Source organism: Fusarium solani (genome assembly GCF_023522795.1).
Source record: "Fusarium solani strain SB1 chromosome Unknown bctg00000006, whole genome shotgun sequence".
NCBI classification, from domain to species: domain Eukaryota; kingdom Fungi; phylum Ascomycota; class Sordariomycetes; order Hypocreales; family Nectriaceae; genus Fusarium; species Fusarium solani.
Genome location: NW_027072151.1, coordinates 2,797,084 through 2,815,955, shown reverse-complemented (window position 1 = coordinate 2,815,955; position 18,872 = coordinate 2,797,084). Strand labels below are relative to the sequence as shown.

The following is an 18,872-nucleotide window of genomic DNA, read 5'->3' as shown; positions in this document are numbered from 1 at the left end:
TCTCTCCTTCCCACTTCAACCAACAACCTTACTAAGCCCTCAGCCCAACGGTCGTCATAATCGAGTCGAGAGGCGCTTCGTTAACTATTGTGTTTGTCAGCCCCGTCTCCTCGCTAACCCAAAGGAGGCAATTCCATCCACACCTCGCGGGGGGAAGCCAGGAATCATTGCTGGGAGGCTTTGTTTCCGAGGACCTGGCTTGGGTATTGACCAAGATGCAGCTGAGGCGGGGGAGTTGTGGGATGGGTACAAAGGATGGACGAGTCTCTCTTTCGGGGCCTTGGACTGCTACGAGCTTCGTTCTCAGACAGGCATAGCCTTGAATAGACAATCTCAACACCATACTCTATCCTCTGTTCTGTGAGAGACCATGGCCTCAGACGAAGAGAGCATCAACCGTCAACATGAATCTGCCGTCGATGTCGAGAAACTCGGCCGTCAACGACCAGAGGTGTTCAAGTCGATCTGGGCTGAGCTAGGCTTTGGCATCTCCGTCTTCTGTTCCATGCTATTAGCTGCAAGTCCAACCTCACCCCTCAGAGCTTCCATCAGACTCTAACCAGATACCAGGAATTCTTCGTCAGTGGCTTCCATGTCATCCTCCCTCCCCTGGCCAAAGAGCTCGACATCCCCCAGGCCTCCCAGACATGGCCTTCGAGCGTCTTCTCCCTCGTCACAGGAGCTATGCTCCTCCCAATGGGCCGGCTCGGCGATATGTACGGCGGATACCTCGTCTTTAACGGCGGATTGCTTTGGTTCTTTATCTGGGCTCTCGTTGCGGGTTTCAGCAAGAACTACATCATGCTCATCTTCTGCCGTGCCTTGCAGGGCCTCGGTCCAGCTGCATACCTGCCAGGAGGCGTCATGCTAATGGGCAAGATCTATCGTCCCGGCCCACGCAAGAACCTCATATTCGCCCTCTATGGAGCCTTTGCGCCGCTTGGCTTCTTCCTCGGTATCCTAATCGGAGGGCTTTCCGCGGAGTACCTGACCTGGCGGTGGTATTTTTGGATCGGCACCATCATCTTTGCAGCCGTCATTGTAATCTCGCTGCTCGCCGTGCCCTTTGACTACAGCCGCAAGCGGGCCGACATGTCGATGGATTGGTGGGGAGTCACCACAATTGTGCCAGGGCTGCTTCTAATTGTTTATGCCCTCACGGGTAGCTCGCACGCCCGGAATGGCTGGGCTACTCCGCACATCATCGTGACCTTGGTTCTCGGCATTATCCTCTTGGTTGTGGCATGGTATGCTGAGACGCACAAGGCCAGGCATCCTCTCCTGCCAGCCGATCTCTTCGCACCGAAGTGCATGAAGCGCCTGACTGCAGCGTTGTTCATGAGTTTCGGCACCTTCGGAATCTTCCTGTTCTACTCCAGCTTTTACATAGAGCTGGTGCTCCACAAGTCGCCGCTTACGACAGCCATCTGGTACATCCCTTTGTTCGCCGGTGGGTTACTCATCGGCACCGTGGGCGGATTCACTCTGCATTTCCTTCCTGGCAGACTTCTGCTGTTCATCTCGTGTCTGGCCAATGCAACGAGTATGCTGCTATTCGCTCTTATGCCCGAGAACCCAAACTATTGGGCGTGGGTGTTTCCGTCTATGGTGTGCTGTACCATGGGCATCGATATAACCTTTACAGTCAGCAATATCTTCCTGACAACAAATATGCCAAGTCACAGACAAGGATTGGCTGGGGCATTGATCAACAGTATCCTCTTCTTAGGCATCAGCTTTTTCCTCGGCATCGCGGACATTGCGGTGGGACAGACGGCTCACCTTGGGCTCAGGCAGAGTTACAAGGTGGCCTTCTGGATGGCATTCGGCGTGGCATCAGTTCCCCTACTGTTCCTCCCATTCCTCAAGATTGGATCCGCAAAGAGCGACCTCACGTTGGAGGAGCGACAGAAGCTCGAACAGCCGAGGGGAGGTGAACGCCTGGCGGAAGAGTCGGCGACTGAGGTGGAGCCGGAGTGGGAGCATGAGCTCAAGATGTTTGAAGCAACAGAATTTCGGCAGTTCAAGAATGGGTCGGTAGATGGGCCGGGCAGGGGTTTTAATTACGGGGACGGTAATAAGGACGATGCTAAGGCTGGGAACAGATACCCTGAATGGATCTGACACTTGGGTGTAACGGGGCCCTGTCAATAGTTGCCAGGCAAAATCGATATGTAGTCTGAGGCTGAATAACAAGAGAATCTCGGAAGAAGGGTCCAGTCAAGGATGTGCGGCAAATAGACAAGACCCCGATATCGATGAGGCTGGTCAATAATACCGAGAGAAGCACCATGTTCCTTGCCATGGAAGCTTCAAGTGTTTCTACAGGGATGGCGGTAGAAACAAATCCGGCGTCCCGGATGTTGGAGAGGTAAAAGCCGGATGCAGCGTAGGGACGGCCCTGCCACGGCGACACCAAAAGGCCATCCGCCGAGGCCAAGGCAAAGCAAAAGGCAAAAGGGGCGGTTTTGGTTTCGAGGTCTGGCACATTAAAGTTGCGACGAAAGGGACCGCAATGCCCCTGCATGAAATTATGTACAGCCCCCTTGTCTCGAGCAAGGGTGGTTGCGGGAATGGCCCACGATGGCATGGGAAACGTGGTCTTGAGGCTGCCGCCACTTGAGATTTGTGCAACAGTGGCTGGCAAATGAGGCGAGGAGGAGTCAAGAGTTGATTCAAGCTGTTGCGTTGCCCAGAGGTGGCGGCGAACCAGGGCTTGACCGTTGGGTGTTTATGGAGACTTGATCATGGTGCCCTTGTCAACGGTTAATGTCAGACAGGACGCTTGGATCCAGCGTTTTCAACTCCAGCAAGTCATGGTCCATCGCAGTCGTTGCCAAGTTGGATTGCAGGCTGTGGCTCGGCTGACAGAACCCGCTCAAGCTCACTCTGTGTCGAACCAAGACGGCTGTGCCTTGTCTTACATCACCAAGGACCAATCCCAGCTGTCGCACAGAGCGCAAAACCTTGCCGGATGCAGATCTCGAGCGTCATCGCTCTGTGCTGGAGCGGAAGACGGAGTAGCTCCGGCTTTTGTCGTGGAGAAAGCGGAGCGGGTAGAGACCGTCGGGAACAGCACTAAAGCATCAACCAAGCCTATGGGAATTCGCGCACGAGGCAGATGGCCAGGGTCTCTGGGCGATGCACGAGTGGGCTTCCTTTCCGTTGGGTCTGGCGTCGGCGATGGCGTCGAGCTGCTGCCAGGGAAAAAGCAGGGCAGACGCTGAGATGACGAGATGGTGGGTATCCAGTTCAGGGCGAGGGGACCGCGACGGTGACTATGGCTCAGAAGAGGCGGCTTGTTGATTATCGGGTTGCTATCCATTGGAGCAAGAAATCGACGGGTTGACTGGTGAGCAGCAGCCATGTGGCGGGCCAAGAAATCCGGGGGAGCAGCGATCAGACCCAATGACGATAATGACGACCAAGATAACGGATAGAGGGAACGTAGCGTAGCGTCGCAGCGCAGATAACAGATGCAGTGCTCATCCTACGGAAGAGAAGGTGAGGGAATATCCGACCAGAGAGATAACTTACTGAGAGTCTCATTCCGATCCGAAACAAAAGACCGCAGAGAAAATTTTGCTTTCCCTTCATTTTCCTTTCTTTTTTGCGCCATTGGTCACTGGGGAAGAGGATCGAAGGTGTGGAGAAGGGGACGTTTCTAGTGCCTCTGATGAGTCGCACTGATCGAAGTGCAAGTGGAGGAGCCAGACCCCGGCTTCATGAAGTCTTCAAGGTGTCAATGACTTGACTTTCTGGGCGTGCAGGCCTCTCAACACCTTCCAGTTGATGATTTTTGATGAGACGATAGAGTTGGGCAATTCGGCCAGTAGAAGGCATCAGCAGAGATTTGGCTTGGATAAGTTGCATCCTCAGGTGCAGGCGCATCAACTTAGTCGTAGAGTTTGCGATGGATGGATACCTCACATCCACACTCTTCAACAAAGAGAGTGTGACATCCATCCGGGGACCCAAGCTTTGAGTGCGCATCGCCCCGAATTGAATTATCCTTAAAGCCTTTTTTCGTTTTGTTTACTTTTCCAATGTCAACAGTGTCCTTCCCAACAACCAAAAAGGCCATTGAAGCAGCAGAGACAGACTGTCGTTCTTGTCCCACTATAACCAGCGCTGCCATCCTGGACTCCCGACCTGGACCAACTTGGAAGCTCCAACTTTTTACGCGACTCGCAAGACCCTCCAACTTTTGGATCAACGATCCCGGACAATCCATCGCCTTTTCTCCTCTCGGGATTTTTTCCTTCTCTCGGGATTCATCTCTCGGGAACTCATCTTCTCATGCTCGCCCCCGTCCCCGCTTCGTCGTTTGCCTCTTGTCCTCCCAGGACCTTGCATCTAGTCCGACCCGAGGGTCGCATTGCCCGTGCGACATCCGTCCATCTCGACCGCTCAAGAGCCCGCAGCGCCGCGCGAATCGCTCTCTCGTCTCGTCTGTCCATCCGTCAGTCGTCGCACTGCGCCTGCGAATGCGCGCCGTCAGGTACGGGCCGACCTCTCTGTTTGATTCTTATTTTCCTGCCGGCCACGTTGTGCGTGCATCTTGTGCGAGCACTCGTCGCTAGGACCCTCCTTGCCAATTCCCTCTTCCCTTCCCCTCGACGGATCCATTTGAGTCTGTCTCATCTCATCTCTGCGGGCCTTTCCGCACGTACCTGCTTGTGTACCTGGATCATCCTGCCCTTTGAGCGAAACACACGCCGGGATACCTTGCTCTGTGCGCGGCAGCCACTCGATATCATCTCACGAGCAGGGTCTTTGTCAGTCCAGTCTGCGCTGGCAGAGCGTCGTTTTCATTTCTCCTTCTCTGACCTGACCTGTCGTCTTTCTAGTCTTCAGCCATTCAAATCCTCTATCTGCGTCCCCGGTTGATTTGCAACAAGATCCTTCCCGCCTTGTTCCCGTCGACTGTTGCGCAACGACCCAAGCTTCATCTGCACACTTGGACCATCGTGCCTCTGCTGTCCTCAACCGGCCATCTCTTCTCTACTTCTTTTTCTTCTACTTCTTTTCCCTATCGCGCAGTCTTGACTTCAAGGTTCTCGACTTCATTATCTCGACCCAGGCGCACCACGGGACCTCGCTACAACCTTCATCAGCCACTGCGAGACACCGGCTTCCCGCTATCAATCAACTAACTACCAAAGCTGCTACGCCCGCAGCGCCCTACACCTCAAAGTACACACCGACTTCAGCCCGTCATATCATGGGGTGTTGACCCGTGACCTCGAGATACCACACCTCTCAGCGCGATATCGATTCCTTCTTGAGCTCACCCGCCAATTGTGAATGGGCAACCCAGGTCGCGCTCTTGGTCTGGGGAGCCTACCCTTTTGCCTTGCACCCACTTCCTTGTCTGGATCATCCACCAAGCTGAATCCAGAACAGCTCCAGCAGAGCCTGCGTTGAGCGCAAGACATTTAAACTGACCCCGAGGCGGCCATCCCCTGTCTTGCCTTGACCACTCGGCGCAGGATCGCCTCGGCTTTGCCCATCAGGTCGACAAGCAGCCATCATGGCTGCTCCCTCACAGTCACAGCCCGCCAACCGCGGTCACGAGAAGGATGACGGCCAGGTCGACCCTGTGCTCCTCTCTTCTCCCCTCTCAACCCCTCTCACCACGAGTCCCGAGCCGGTCTCGTTCCAGTCGCTGGCCGACCAGAATTCAACACCACTCAGTATGCTGGACGACTCATGCTTTCTGGACACGGAAAAGTCCAACATGAGCAGCTTTGGCACCATGGTCGCTGATGCTGGAGCTGCTAGTGCAGGTGGCGACAAGCCCACAGCGTCCTCTGACCAATTACCAGCAGGGCCATCCGCTAGAGACCTGGACCCCAGCAGTCAGAGCCAGCGCACTGCAGATCTTGGGACTGCTGTCTCTGCTGCGGGTGACGGAAACGCCGAAACGACACGTGCCGTTGATGATACCGTCAATGCTTCCCGTCGAGTTGATTCAAATCCATCGACTGACCAATGTGCTCGCGATGGAGGCTCAAATCAGGGTCCTCTAGAGCATGATCGACAGGATACCGACAGTCCAGTAGTGCAGGATCAGCATGGACGACAATCACAGCAAAAACTCATTTCGCCAGCAACAATTAATACGACCAGCTTGCCGGCCCAAAATAGCAGCGCCCCATCCAGCGGCATCTCGCCTCTCAGGGGCCCGCAGCAGAATCGAATGGACCTCTGGAACAGAAATCAGCAGCGATACGAGACTGCTCCAGCGCCCACAGGGTCAGTGCCAGCTCAGGCGCCAGCGCTCCCTGCATCAGGGATAGCAACTGCACCAGCGAGCGCCCACTGTACGGATAGTGCTGCTTCTATTGCTGCTGCTCGGGGCGCCACGCAGGACATGTCAGCATCCACTTCACCCACTGGCACCAAATCCGCTTCCCCTGGGCATCGGCCGGGCTACCAAGACGGCCACCTCAACGGTCATTCCTCACACGACACCCACGACCACGCTTCCTCTCCCTCCTACACATCCTCCCCTTCTCCTCTTCGAGTTGGAAGCGTCCAACCCACCACGAAGTTCGTCCAGCCGCGCCCCAGGACAATCGTTCGCACAACCTCCGACTCGGGCTCCCTCGATCTCAAACATCCCACTCCCGACATCACCTCCCAGGCCCGATCTGGGGCCTACGTCGGGAACATCGCCCAGCTCGAGGCCACTGCTGTGCGACTGTCTATGACAAGTTCCATCGACGATGCAATCCGTGATTTGCACACCGAACTGAAGCGATCCGATTCCAGACGTTCGTCCATCCTCGCCGCTAGCGTCAAGGCTTCGGGTTCTGTCGACGATTACACCCCCGGCTCGGCAGTCGAACAGCTCAGACGACACCCCTCAATCGCATCCTCCATCGTTTCGACGAATAACGCTGCTCGCTACGGCGGCTACTCTCCCGCCGGATACGTCCTCTCTCCGAACCACTCGCTTACTGGCCGTCTGCGCTCGGGATCCAAGAACTCGGCCGGTCGACCAGATTTTGACCTCGACTCTGTCCTATCACGCCACGGCCCAGGAAAGGCTTCTGTCAGAAGCGTTCGATCCACAAAGATCTCCCTTGCAGAGATTTCAGAGTCCGAACCCATTTCACTAACCCAGGACGTTCTCGACATGGCGGACAAATCGCCCCCCATTAAGAATTCGGAGAGCGACTCTCTCCTGCCCGACGAGCTTCGCGATGCCAATATGCCCGCCACCGATGTCTTCAATAAGATGATGGGAGACGATGACTTCTTGGATGATAAGAACGAAAAGAAGCCTGCTGATGCTACTACGGGACTTCTCTCCGATCAAGAAGAATCTCGAGAACCTCAGCGGCCTGGAAGTGCGCACTCTGACACAACTTTCCAGCAATGTCAAGATGCGTTCGGTGACTTTGATGGTGTGCACTGGGTTCCGGAGCAAGAGGACCCCTATGCCCCTCCTGAAGGACCAGAGTCTCCTCCCAAGAGACAAATGCCATCTGCTGGCATGGCTCGGCCGCAGTCTTACATGGACCCTGAGACTGGTCAGCAGATGCTCTACTACCCGGCCCGAGTGCCCGCCATGCTCAACCTACCCCCGAAGCTGTCCAACAAGCCCAAGGCAACCGAGAAGAACAAGCGACGTTCCCAAGTGATGAGTGCCATGTTTGAGGGCAACAGACAATCCCGTGTGCTAGATGACAACCGACGCTCCCAAGTCTTGGATAACCATGACACTACTCGGGACTCTTGGCTACCTGACCCCCTTGCAGGCCACCGAGAGTCGTTTGCTGCTCTGTCTACAGAGCAGCTGCAGCATGTAGATCAGGAACCCCAGACCATCCGCTCTGTGCATTCGGACCGAGATGAAGCGCCTGCAGTCCAGCCTGAGACAGCGCCCGAAGCTGAGGCCGAGCCACTGAGACGGCCCAGGCGATTGTCTAAGATGGATCCTGACAAGCGCAAGTCCAGAATGTCCAATCTGCCACCGCAGTTGAGGGCCAGTGTCTACTTTGACTCGCCCCCGACGGCACAGCCAGATATCGAGGTCAAGGACGGATCCGCCATGGCCACTCTCGACAGCATCCTGGATGCATCTGCCAACGCACCAGTCAACGCTTTCACCGACCACGAACGAGCTGGCAAGCTTGGCCAGGAGGTGTACGGAAAGGAACGAAAGCGAGCGTCGGTCGCTGCATCGGCGGTTCTTCGCCCTGAATCGGGCGAAAAACAGCACGAGAAGCACGCCAGGAAGCGATCCTCCTTCATGTGGCTCAAGCGGCACAGCCATGAGAGCGACGACGATGACCACCGAGCTAGCAAGTCGGATTCTGGACTTGGTCCTGTCAACGCTGATACGCATGCGACTGAGAATGAGGCACTGGCCCGCAGTGTGGACGATCGCAGCGAAGGCCACTCCGATGACGAACAAGCGGCGGCCAAGGAAGGGGAGGAGTCTGAAGAGGAGGCCTACTATGGACCTCCCACAACACTTCTGGCTGAACTTCAGTTGCGTAAGCAGCAGCAGAAGCAGCGTACCCAACGAACGTTCCCCGGCGGCATGCACGCAACATTGCTGGAGATGGACGCCGTTGCCGAGACTCAGCGAAAGGCCAGAAAGGATAAACGTGTGAACTTGGCTTGGGAGGACGCCGATGGAAACCCCGTCGACGAAGAATCGGATGATGAGGATGTGCCCCTGGCCATCATTGCGGCCAGGAACCAAGGCGCCCAGAACGTCATGGACCTCAACCGACCACTAGGCTTGATGGAGCGTCGCGAGATGGAGGACAACGAACCTCTAAGCCAGCGTCGAGCTCGTCTTCATGGACAGGATCCCAGATCTGTCATGATCCGCAAACCTAGCATGAACGACCTCGGTGCCAACAACCTGAGCGCGAACTATCTCCCCAGACTCCACAGTCGGCACAGCATCCGGCAACCGAACCCGATGATGAGTTGGAGGGAGAGACTCTTGCTGATCGGAAACGCCGGCTTGCTGCCAAGGATGAAGCTGAGAATCCTCTGCCCAAGGCTCGACCCGTCAGCGGTGCCTTTTCCGTGGAGCTGCTAAGCCAGTTCGAGGATCCTGAAGAGAAGAAGAAGCAGGAAGAGGAGAAGGCAAAGCCACCTGAAGAAGAGACACTCGGCCAGCGTCGTCGTCGCCTGCAGGCTGAGCGTGAGGCTCGTGAGCGTGAAATGAGCTTCAACCAACTGAACGCAGGACCCGGAGCCGGAGGTACTGGAGGAGGTCCAGTGCCGGGCATCAACGGCAGAATGCATCAGCTATCAGATATTCTTGCCACGCACCCCAAGAGGGAGGCTGAGATTCTCGCGCAACAAGAGCGAGCTCGCGTGGAACGTGAGAACCGACTCGCACGAGAACGCGAGGCCAAGCTGGCCGCCTATCGGAGTCAAATGCCACAGACCTTGACTCGGCAGATGCCACAGAGTCTCGGTGGTGGTGCAACCAATGCTCACAATGGTGCTTTCCGAGGCGGTGCCTTTAATGATGGCACAGGTGGTCAAGGCCCTCAAGCGGCCATGTCCTCGCCAGCTCTCAACACACAACTTCTCAGCCAGCCGGCTCTCAACCATCGAGCAAGCGCTGTGTTTAGCTCTTACGGCGCACCGATGCAGCAAGGCCCATATGGTGGTTCTGCTACCAACCTGGGTATGATGAACAACAACCCCAACATGGGCAGCTATGCTGGTATGAACAATCTGAGCCCATATGGCGGTGGCGGCGCCGTGTACGGCGGAGGCTTGATGCAACCGGGTATGCAGCCTATGAATGGCGGTTCAATGAACAGAATCGAGCAATGGCGGCAGAGTGTACTCCCTTGAGTTCACCACTAAGCCAACTCTCGACGCCAATATCTATCACAACGTATCAACACGTTTAGAGTGGTAGTGCCAAGGAAGGCACTTACTCACCACATCACTGTACTATTGACGAAGAAGAAACAAGGAGGGGACATTGCAGCGAAAGTGCTTGCTACTGAATTGGGTTGGGTGTTGGGTGTCCCGGATAGAGAGCTGCACCAGAGGGAAGCAAAGATTTCGGGGGGTTCGTCTTTTTAATCTTTTTAATCATGGCACCTAGCATAGCATGGCGCTGGGAACTACAAGGGCAGGATGGATAAAGCAATCTTGGCAACGAATAGTTGTGGTCCTTTTTGTAATTTGGGTCTTGTATTCTATCATGAGGAGGTGTGTGGTGTCTTGTCTAGATCAACATGAACACGATGACATGAACCCAAGTCTTGCTTGTCTGGCGTGATTAATCCACAACGTGGCAAGACTTCTCAATGACATTCGATGCAAGATCTAACATTGCACCCGGGTCAAGAAATAAACGAGACACCAGAACGTCATGAGGGATAGGTACCTAGCTCCCCTCAAGCATAAGAATTGACTAAAGATATATCATAGTAAGGGTAAAGCTTTAGACCTTCTTTGCCTATGTTTATTATACTCTATTTATTATCTGAACACAATGGCAACAAAGCTCACGACCACCATGAGAGAGGTTTAATCGCCTGGGGAATGAAAGAGGATCCCCGAATGAACGCAAGAGCTGAAAATGATCTCTGGTCAACTGGCAGATCATTAACATTATGTCACGTACAGAGGTTAAACGTGCCTTGACGGACCTAGACGAAGAGACGATAGACCTCTGGCGCCTCGTGGCCGCAGCCATCCGCAACGAGGCGAGAAGCCTAGCAGCATGCAAAACCTTCCAAGCTTCACCAATAATACGGTGGCAGGGTTCAAGTCGAACCAACTGCTCCATCATCAAAACGGAGTATTGTCTCCCAGCTCCCACCAGGCTCAAGTGTAAAATAGACTACCATCTCACCAATACATCTACATTTTCTTGACCAAAATACGTTGGCAGAAAAGCTCATATTTACGGTTGCAAGAGAACAGAGACTGGGAGTGTCCCTGTTTCCATGAGCTAACATAAGGCTTTGCTCCCTAGTATTGAAGTGGTCATGAACAGAGATGAATAACAGCGACGTAATGCCATTATCTGTTAAAGTCGTATAAACCAAGTACCTCGTCTATGAGCGTAGCTTGAGATGCGGGAATACATCCCTACAATACATACGAGCTTATGCCCCTGTCGTGACTCTTCAGGGGCTCATGATAGCTCGTAGGATACACAACAGTCTCCCCATCTCTTCACGCCCATTCGATCACACACACAACAGTCAATCACTGATAGATATCATGAAACATGCAGATGGTAGCCTATTACACGTCGAGGCAGATTACAACAAACCCCCCTTTGCTACCCGCCTCTATCTCTCAAGGCTATATAAATTCCTCCCCAATGCCGAAAAATCTAGAAAAGACCAACGCCAAGATAAAAAGAAAGACCCTTTCATTTTGCTGTACATGCTTTTTTGTCTTTTCACCTTCGCTTGCCAAAACCTCCCGCCGTCTTCTGAACCTTGGACGGCGGTGCGGCTGCGGCTTCGGCGTCGCTCTCCTCATCCTCACCCATTGACTCGTCCACATCATCATGGTTGACTTCGTCCTCATCGAGGGACTCCTCAGCATCACTATCACCCTCCTCGCCGGCAGATTCCTCCTCTTCATCATCAGAGTCACCGATGAAACCATTAGTCACGGGAACATCGAGGTCATCATCCGAGTCGTCAAACTCCCCATCAAGACCACGCCGCCGGCTGGGAGTGCGAGCAGCATCATCCTCACCCTCAACCCAGATAACGTCCTCATCGTCAGAGTCAGAGTCCGAGTCACCACCAGTGTGAAGGCCGGCGGATCGAGACATCTTGCGGCGCAGATCCATCTGTCCCTCAAGCATGTCAAGCTTGCCCTTGAGGGCGAGAAGGCTGGAGAGACCCTTTGCGCGCTCAGCCAGCACCTTTTGCAGACCGGCCAGGCTGTGAATGGCCTTGGGTTGCGAGGCCAGGGCACCACCGTGTGCGACGAGGGTCCACTGAACCCACGTCATCAGGTTGCCGGCGCGGCCAGGACGGCGGTGCAGGCGGGAGGCCAGCTTGCCGAGGAGAATGCCAGCGAGGGAGCTGTCGAGTCGCTCGATGGTGTTGCGGATGGTGCTGAGGTCGGTGGTGTGCAGGCAGGACTCGAGGAGGTCGGTGTCGTCGGTGCGGAGAGCCTGCGAAAGGACAGTGGTGAGGGACTGGTGAGAAGGTACGGGAAGAGCGCTGCGCGTGGGCTGCTGGGTGACAGCACCACCCGAGGGGTGCAGCAGCGAGTGAACATCGATGATCTCGTTTTCGGCACGGAGAAGCTCGCCAAATGAAGGCGATGTAGGCTCGGCATCAGAATCTGCGATTTCCTCTTCGCCATTGGGCTTCTGCTTGGCAGCTTTTAGGCGCGCGGTCAAGTCCTTGGTGGTCTGCTGCTGCTTCTCTTCCTCCTCCTCCTGCTGCTGGGGAACCTCGGCATCCGAGAGGTCTTCGTCGCTGTCGGCGTCGGAGGAGATCTCAATCGTCTCGACTTGGGAGCTCTGGAGGGCTTCGGGGCCGGCGATGGAGGCCTTTGACTCATCGATGGTGGCCTTGTTGGGGACTCGAGCGCCGGATCGCACGACGGGAGCGGCCACCTTGGCCGAAGCTTTGCGCTTTGTAGACATGGCGATGCGAGAGGTTGTTGAAGCGTCGCAGAAGTGTATCAAGTCGCGTGCAGGGATTGTCGATGTTCAATGACGACTAGCCAGTCAAAGAATCTCTTTTCTTCAAGTATATGGATACTCGGCGACTGCTCCTTCTCGCAAGGTATCAATCTGTCGCAAACAAATTGTCGTGATATCTTCAGCGTTATCAGCGCCGAGTGGTTGCAAAATTTCACGAGGCCCGTCGCTCGATCCAAGCGTGTGAACTTTTTTTTTGGTCTCGAGCCTTGGCGACTTGATGGATGCCCCACACCGCACAAATTCTGGATGACATAAGCGATAGATAAGAGTGTCCTCAAAGGTCACCTGATGATAAGAAACCAAGTGTCTCGCGCACACCGTGACTCATCCAACAGTCGCACAGAGGGCGACATTCGGCCGGGAAAGGCTGCTGGCAGCCTTCGGCAACCGGGCGACCATGGTTGTGCGCTCACCGCATCTGATTGGCAGGAGAGCCCAATGTGGCCTCGCCTTGCAGCTGGAAGAGGCCATTTAATAACAGTGATTGGCTTTGCAGCAAGCTCTAAATGAGATGGGCCGCCATTGGAGGACTTGGAACCCAAGTGGACACCTGTCCTCATCGTGATTGGTCGCATCGACCACATTTTACATTGCTGGTGCCGTCGAAGAGGGACCACGACGCAATCTGTGGACTGGCTACCCTCAGGGGGGGCAGGAAAGGAAAGCCACCTCTTCTTCTCAAACAAACAACGTTCCCGAGAAGCTGGACAGTTGGGTGGTATCACGAGCAGACGAGAAACCTGAAAGTGTGTGTGCATGTGTGTGTGTGTGTGCGCTTGCAAAGCCCTCCCCTCCTTCGTTTGCCGGAGTTGGGTGTGCACAGTCACCTGACCTCTCCCCTGCCTTGCCCACTCGAGATGAGGTGGATCCGTTGTCGGGCTCGGGCCCCGGTCCATGATGCGTCGGCTCGACCTCGTTAGATGGTTAGACACCGTCATGAGGGTATACGCGTTAGTTAACATGCCAGCCTTTTTCATGGCATCGCACGCGTCGCGACGCGCTGCGTGACTTGAGTGCGACGCCAAAGTTAAATGGGTTGCCTGCGCGGGTTCATCAACCAAGCCAAGTTCATGGCTTTTCCTCCTTTCTGAATTTCTCTTTTTATCATGCAAGAGAGTATCCTTGCTCTCGTTTGTCCACTTTGCAACTCATACACACTCTTTCCCTGAGCTGATGCGTCTCGTGTTGGCTGGACGGAAGACGGATAAGTCTTGTAAGACGACGACGGACTCGGGAAACGGAGGGCGTTTGAGGGCCGTGAAATGCGACTCCCGTGGTTGACCTTCCGAGGCCCAATCACACGAGGGGACTTCCACCAGCCACATGGCGCTGTAAGCCGCCGTGAGGCAACAATCAAACGGTTCGACAGCAGAGGGGAGAGCATCTTATCTAGCAAAAAAAGAGAAGTTGATGTGCATTTTCAAACTCATACAGACACAAATCCATTTGCATCGCCATCTCCCATCCTCGCGTTGCCGTGCACCCTTGTCACCCCTTGCCGGTTCAAGCCACTATTCACCCCAGCCACCAGTCCCAACCCGGTACAACAAGAGCAAGCGCAACAGCAGAAGAGTGAAAGGGCCCAGCCTGGTCCGTGCGTCCACTTTTTTTCTCTTCCCATTCCCCTTTCAACTACAAAAAGCTCGGCCAACTAAATTTTTCCCTCTCTTCCTCTCCTCCTACCCCCCTGGTCACCTCTGCGCCCCGGTAGAAACAAGTCAAACGGCTCAGCGGAGTTTGCCTTCTTCTCTCATAAATACCACCGCGCCTCCGACCGGGCAAAATTCACTGACGTGCACGCGCTTTTCCCTCCAGGCCCTATATTCAACCCCCCCTCCCCCCTCCCCTCCACCCTCCGGGCCTGCTAGGAAGCAGCAAAAAAAAAAAACGAGGTTCAAGAGGAGGTACCTTCCCGGCAAGCAAGACCGTCGCCGCATCCTGCGCCTAAAAGTCTAGCCACTCACAGAAGCTCTCTGGTGTTCCATCTTGGCAACCCAGCGCCGCAACCACTTACCACCTTCTTCTTTGCGGCGAAGCACAAAAAGCACCTTCCGCGCCCGATCACGATAAGAGCTCCCCTCACGTTCTTATTGTTCTCGAAGCCCTCGTCTCGACGTCCACGTCTACGTCCAGCAGCACCTTCCCAACTGCACTCCAGATAATCAATAATAAGTTTACGATCACGGGGCACGGCTTGTTTTGTTTTGTTCCTTGCATCGCTTAAACTGTTTTTTTTTCTTTGATTATTTTTTTATCACTTCTTCCTTTTCTTCTCTTCTTGTTCATACTCTTTCCCGCTTGCGCCAACACTCCCCTCCCCGCCATTACAAGCTTGCCTTTGGTCGTCGGCGTCATTTGCCCCAACTCTCTCCTCTTTTCTTCCTGACCTACCTCAATCGCGTTGTCACCTGCGCGTATCCGGAGTTACCATCTCGGCCCTGGAACCTGATTCCGTCGCCATCTACGTTGCGCTACCTCTCGCCTCTGCGCCACACAATTCGAGACCGCGCATATAAAACAGCGCCCCCCCCCCCGCCTTCACACATTCTCGGTCGCGCGACGCGCCTCCATTCCCAAGGCTCCACACCTACCACCTCCATCGCGCGCATCGCATCGCATCGCATTTGTCGCATCGCACATCGATCGCTTCACCAACTGCATCCGCCGCAAGCGCATCGGTCTTTGACCTCTTCATGTCGCGACGATTTGACTGAGCATCCCCTATTTTGACGCGCTCACCGCGAACGGCCAGTATGGCTTCGCCGACGCCCGACGCTCCTGCGCCGGACACCAAATCGCACGATTCGACGTCGGAAAAGGAGCAGAAGTCTGAAGTCAATGGGTAAGTCACCCCTACTCCTGTGCGCGCTGCTACGATGGCCTTGCTCTCCGTTTTGCGACGCGATCCATCATGCGCGCGCACCCCTATGCATCTTTCAGCGGTAGCTGACCTTTGTTTGATCAGTCATGCGACACCCGATGAGTCCAAGGGCACATCTGAGCCCCCGACAGTTAATGGAAATGGAAAGACGGACGATCACCCTACGTCAAACGGCGTCACTAAGGATGTTGAGATGGGAGATGCCGAGAATCAAAGCAAGCCATCCACAGACTCACCGTCGGGCAAGGATGGCGAGGGCGCAAACCGGGACAAGCCTGCAGGTGAGAGTCAGTCGGAGCAATCAAACGACAAACCCAAGCCATCAGCTTCTGCCTCAGAAGATGTGGATATGACGGATGCCGCACCCGCGCAGGACAAGTCTCAGGACGATAAGCCTGCCACCGAGAAGGAATCCAAGGACGTCGAAATGTCGGAGAAGCCTTCTGGCTCTGCTGAAAAGGTCAACGGAACCGACAAGACACCACCCTCCTCTAACGACACCACACTCCCCACATCCGAAGTTGACTTGCAGCCCGCCAGCCTCTCTCAGCTTGCCATCGAATCCGAACCCGCTGCCCCCAAGCCCTCCATCGAGGTCGCCATGGAGGATGCGCCTGGTGCTGTCAAGGTTGCCCGTGAACGTGAGGACGACGTCACTGATGAGCCTGCGCCCAAGCGAGCCAAGACAGAGCCCAACTCAGAGGAACCCGCACCATCCACCAGCGCCCCCAAGGCTGAGACAGCGCCTGCCGAGTCTGCCTCCCAGCAGACAGAGTCTCCGTTCGCCTCGCTCAACCGATGGAATGACAAAGAGTTGATACGCCAAACCCTCACCCCGTTCCAGCGTCGTGAGTTCCGCAAGGTGCTTGGACGTGTGAAGAAGACCAAATCAGGCGGTCACTTCAGGGATTCGGTCCCAAAACTCTGGCCTTCACTGGCGCAAAGCTATCTCGCTAAGATCGAGAAGCCCACCGACTTGTCCGAGATTGACCGAACACTGCGGGATGTCAACGGTGTATATACCACGGTTGGGGATTTCCAGGCCGACCTACTCCTCATGTACAACAACACTCGAGACTTCAATGGCGAATTACATGAAGTCACCAGTGCTGCCTTTAATGCCATTCGAGGTGTCTGGGAAGACATTGTCCACATCCCCCAGGAGGAGCCAGCCAAACCCAAGCCGGCACCAAAGCAGAAGATTCCTCGCGGGCCACGCACCGTCACCCACGGGGATCCAGCCATTCGTAAGCAGTCTGCTGGGCCTAGCGCGAGTCCTACCGTGGGGAGCCCTGCCCCGAGACCGGCTCCCGCGGCTCCAGACAATGCTGCTCAAGTGCGTCGTGCCTCCAACGCCACCGATGGAGACCGGCCCAAGCGGACTGTACGTGCCCCGAAGCCGAAGGATATTGACTACTCCACCAAGCCTTCTCGTAAGAAGCTCAAGCCCGAGCTTCAGTTCTCTGAGGAGGTTCTGAGCGACCTGATGCACCCCAAGAACAAGAACCTCAACTCGTGGTTCATGGACGCTGTCGATGCGGAAGGTCTCAACATCCCTCACTACTACTCCATCATCAAGAAGCCCATGGATCTTGGCAAAGTGTCGCGCATGCTGGCAAATGGTGAAATCACCAGCCTAAAAGAATTCGACAAGAATATCATGTTGATATTCAACAACTGCTATGCCTTCAACGGACACGTGGATCAGGGCAACCCGGTGTCGTATCTGGCGTCGCAGCTTGAAGCCCACTACAAATCCCTCATGAAGACAAAGGACTCGTGGCTGGCCAAGCATGCCAAGGCCAACGCTCCTCCTGCAGCCTCCCATGCGAGCGACGAGGAGGAGGAAGAGTTCGACGCCGAGGGCGAGGAGGCTACTGCCAACCCAGGCGTTGATCCGTCCAAGGAAGTGCGCGAGTTGGAAGCCAAGCTGCGTGAAGAGAGCGAAAAGCTCACGGATCTGTTTGCTGGTGATTCGCCCAATCAGAGCCTCATCACCGTGCAGCAAGGTATCCTGAGCATGATCCAGGAGGCTCTCCTCAAGGCGAAGCAGAACCTCAGCGACTACCGGCAGAAGCATGACAAGCCGGCCAAGAAGGCAAGCAAGCCGAGCAAGCCCAAGCCCGCCAGCTCTGCCTCGCGTAAACCCACTAGTCACCCAGCGCATCCCAAGAAGTCTGGAGGCACCAAGAAGGCGGCCCCCAAGAAGAGTCTGACAGCGGCGGATAAGGACACCATTGCCAACGCCATCAACGATCTCGAGTACCCATACCTCGATCGCGCCATCGACATTATCAAGCGCGACACGGGTCAGAACGTAAGTGACTTCCGTTTCCAGAGTAACTCGTTGGTGACTGACATGTGCTCCAGGAGAACAATGATGGTGAGCTAGAGCTTGACATAGACCAGCTTAGCAATGATGCCCTACTTAAGCTGTGGGAGCTCTGCAAGAAGGTGTTGCCTGGGTTCGGAAAGGACTCGAGCGCGGCCGCAGTATCCTCGCCAGAGACTACGCGAGCGCCTGCGCCCAAGCCGTCCAAGTCATCGTCGACATCGGCCAAGCCCAAGAAGAACAAGCCCATGAGTGCCCGTGAACAAGAGGAGCGCATCGCGCAGCTTCGGGGACTCCGAGACCTATATAGGCCAGGTCAAGAGCCGTCTGAGTCCCAACCCGTGCTGCAGGCACCCACTCCCACCGCCGAGTCCAGCGATGAGTCGGATTCGGAGGAGGAGTAAAGGCGACGTTGGGCTCATGGATGGATTGTATGATGAAACTTGTATGACTGTTGAGAAGCCGGTTGCTGAGCCGAACGAGGAGGTGGTTCGCCAATTATACCCAGCCGCATGGCTATCCGACGTGCCCTTGGTTGCTCACAGTCAACAGACTGAGTGTGTGCTCGGCACATACTAAAGCATGCCGCCTCAGCAGGAGGCAGCCCAGTTGAAGACATGCGCTTCGAGACCAAGAGGGACCTGGAATCGTGCTGGCCTTAATAGTTTTGGGCAACTATTACTCTTGGAAGATTCGGACAACAGCAGCACAGATAGAACCAGCCTGAGCGCAGCTCCGGGTGGGAGGGAGACAGCGAGTCCTGTCGTCGAGAAAGACTTTTTGGCGCAGTCGGGCAACGAACGATTGGCAAGGATGAAGGGCTCTGATAAGCAGTCGATACGATACCAAGGGAGTCGGAGGAGGACGATAGCGTTTGCTTGCTTGCTCAGCGAAAGTCGTGGGGGAAGATGAAGCGACTTGGGAAATCTCGAGGACTACTCGGAGATGGTGTACGGATTGAGATGTATAGT

At 55.2% G+C, this 18,872-nt stretch overlaps 6 protein-coding genes across 6 annotated transcripts; 4 read left to right on the top strand and 2 right to left on the bottom strand.

Moving 5' to 3' along the window:
- Positions 1-370: 370 nt before the first annotated feature.
- On the top strand, positions 371-2,124 carry MRS44_010594 (uncharacterized protein; the record flags this gene model as incomplete). The annotated part of the gene is made up of 2 exons (XM_065620177.1): positions 371-493; positions 571-2,124. The coding sequence occupies 2 exons, from the start codon at positions 371-373 to the stop codon at positions 2,122-2,124; spliced, it is 1,677 nt and encodes a 558-aa protein (XP_065476366.1).
- A 796-nt stretch (positions 2,125-2,920) lies between these two features.
- On the bottom strand, positions 2,921-3,597 carry MRS44_010593 (uncharacterized protein; the record flags this gene model as incomplete). Its single annotated transcript, XM_046282344.2, has 2 exons — positions 2,921-3,490; positions 3,538-3,597. 2 exons carry the CDS (start codon positions 3,595-3,597, stop codon positions 2,921-2,923), a joined length of 630 nt encoding a protein of 209 aa, XP_046128378.1.
- Positions 3,598-4,299: 702 nt separating this feature from the next.
- Positions 4,300-5,236, top strand: MRS44_010592 (uncharacterized protein; the record flags this gene model as incomplete). Its single annotated transcript, XM_065620176.1, has 2 exons — positions 4,300-4,501; positions 4,851-5,236. 2 exons carry the CDS (start codon positions 4,300-4,302, stop codon positions 5,234-5,236), a joined length of 588 nt encoding a protein of 195 aa, XP_065476365.1.
- Positions 5,237-5,533: 297 nt separating this feature from the next.
- Positions 5,534-9,843, top strand: MRS44_010591 (uncharacterized protein; the record flags this gene model as incomplete). The annotated part of the gene is made up of 2 exons (XM_065620175.1): positions 5,534-8,842; positions 8,911-9,843. 2 exons carry the CDS (start codon positions 5,534-5,536, stop codon positions 9,841-9,843), a joined length of 4,242 nt encoding a protein of 1,413 aa, XP_065476364.1.
- A 1,573-nt stretch (positions 9,844-11,416) lies between these two features.
- On the bottom strand, positions 11,417-12,628 carry MRS44_010590 (uncharacterized protein; the record flags this gene model as incomplete). The annotated part of the gene is made up of 1 exon (XM_046284544.2): positions 11,417-12,628. The coding sequence occupies one exon, from the start codon at positions 12,626-12,628 to the stop codon at positions 11,417-11,419; it is 1,212 nt and encodes a 403-aa protein (XP_046128380.2).
- Positions 12,629-15,441: 2,813 nt separating this feature from the next.
- MRS44_010589 (uncharacterized protein) lies at positions 15,442-18,305 on the top strand (the record flags this gene model as incomplete). Its single annotated transcript, XM_046284545.2, has 3 exons — positions 15,442-15,530; positions 15,654-17,886; positions 17,940-18,305. The coding sequence occupies 3 exons, from the start codon at positions 15,442-15,444 to the stop codon at positions 18,303-18,305; spliced, it is 2,688 nt and encodes an 895-aa protein (XP_046128381.2).
- Positions 18,306-18,872: the final 567 nt, after the last annotated feature.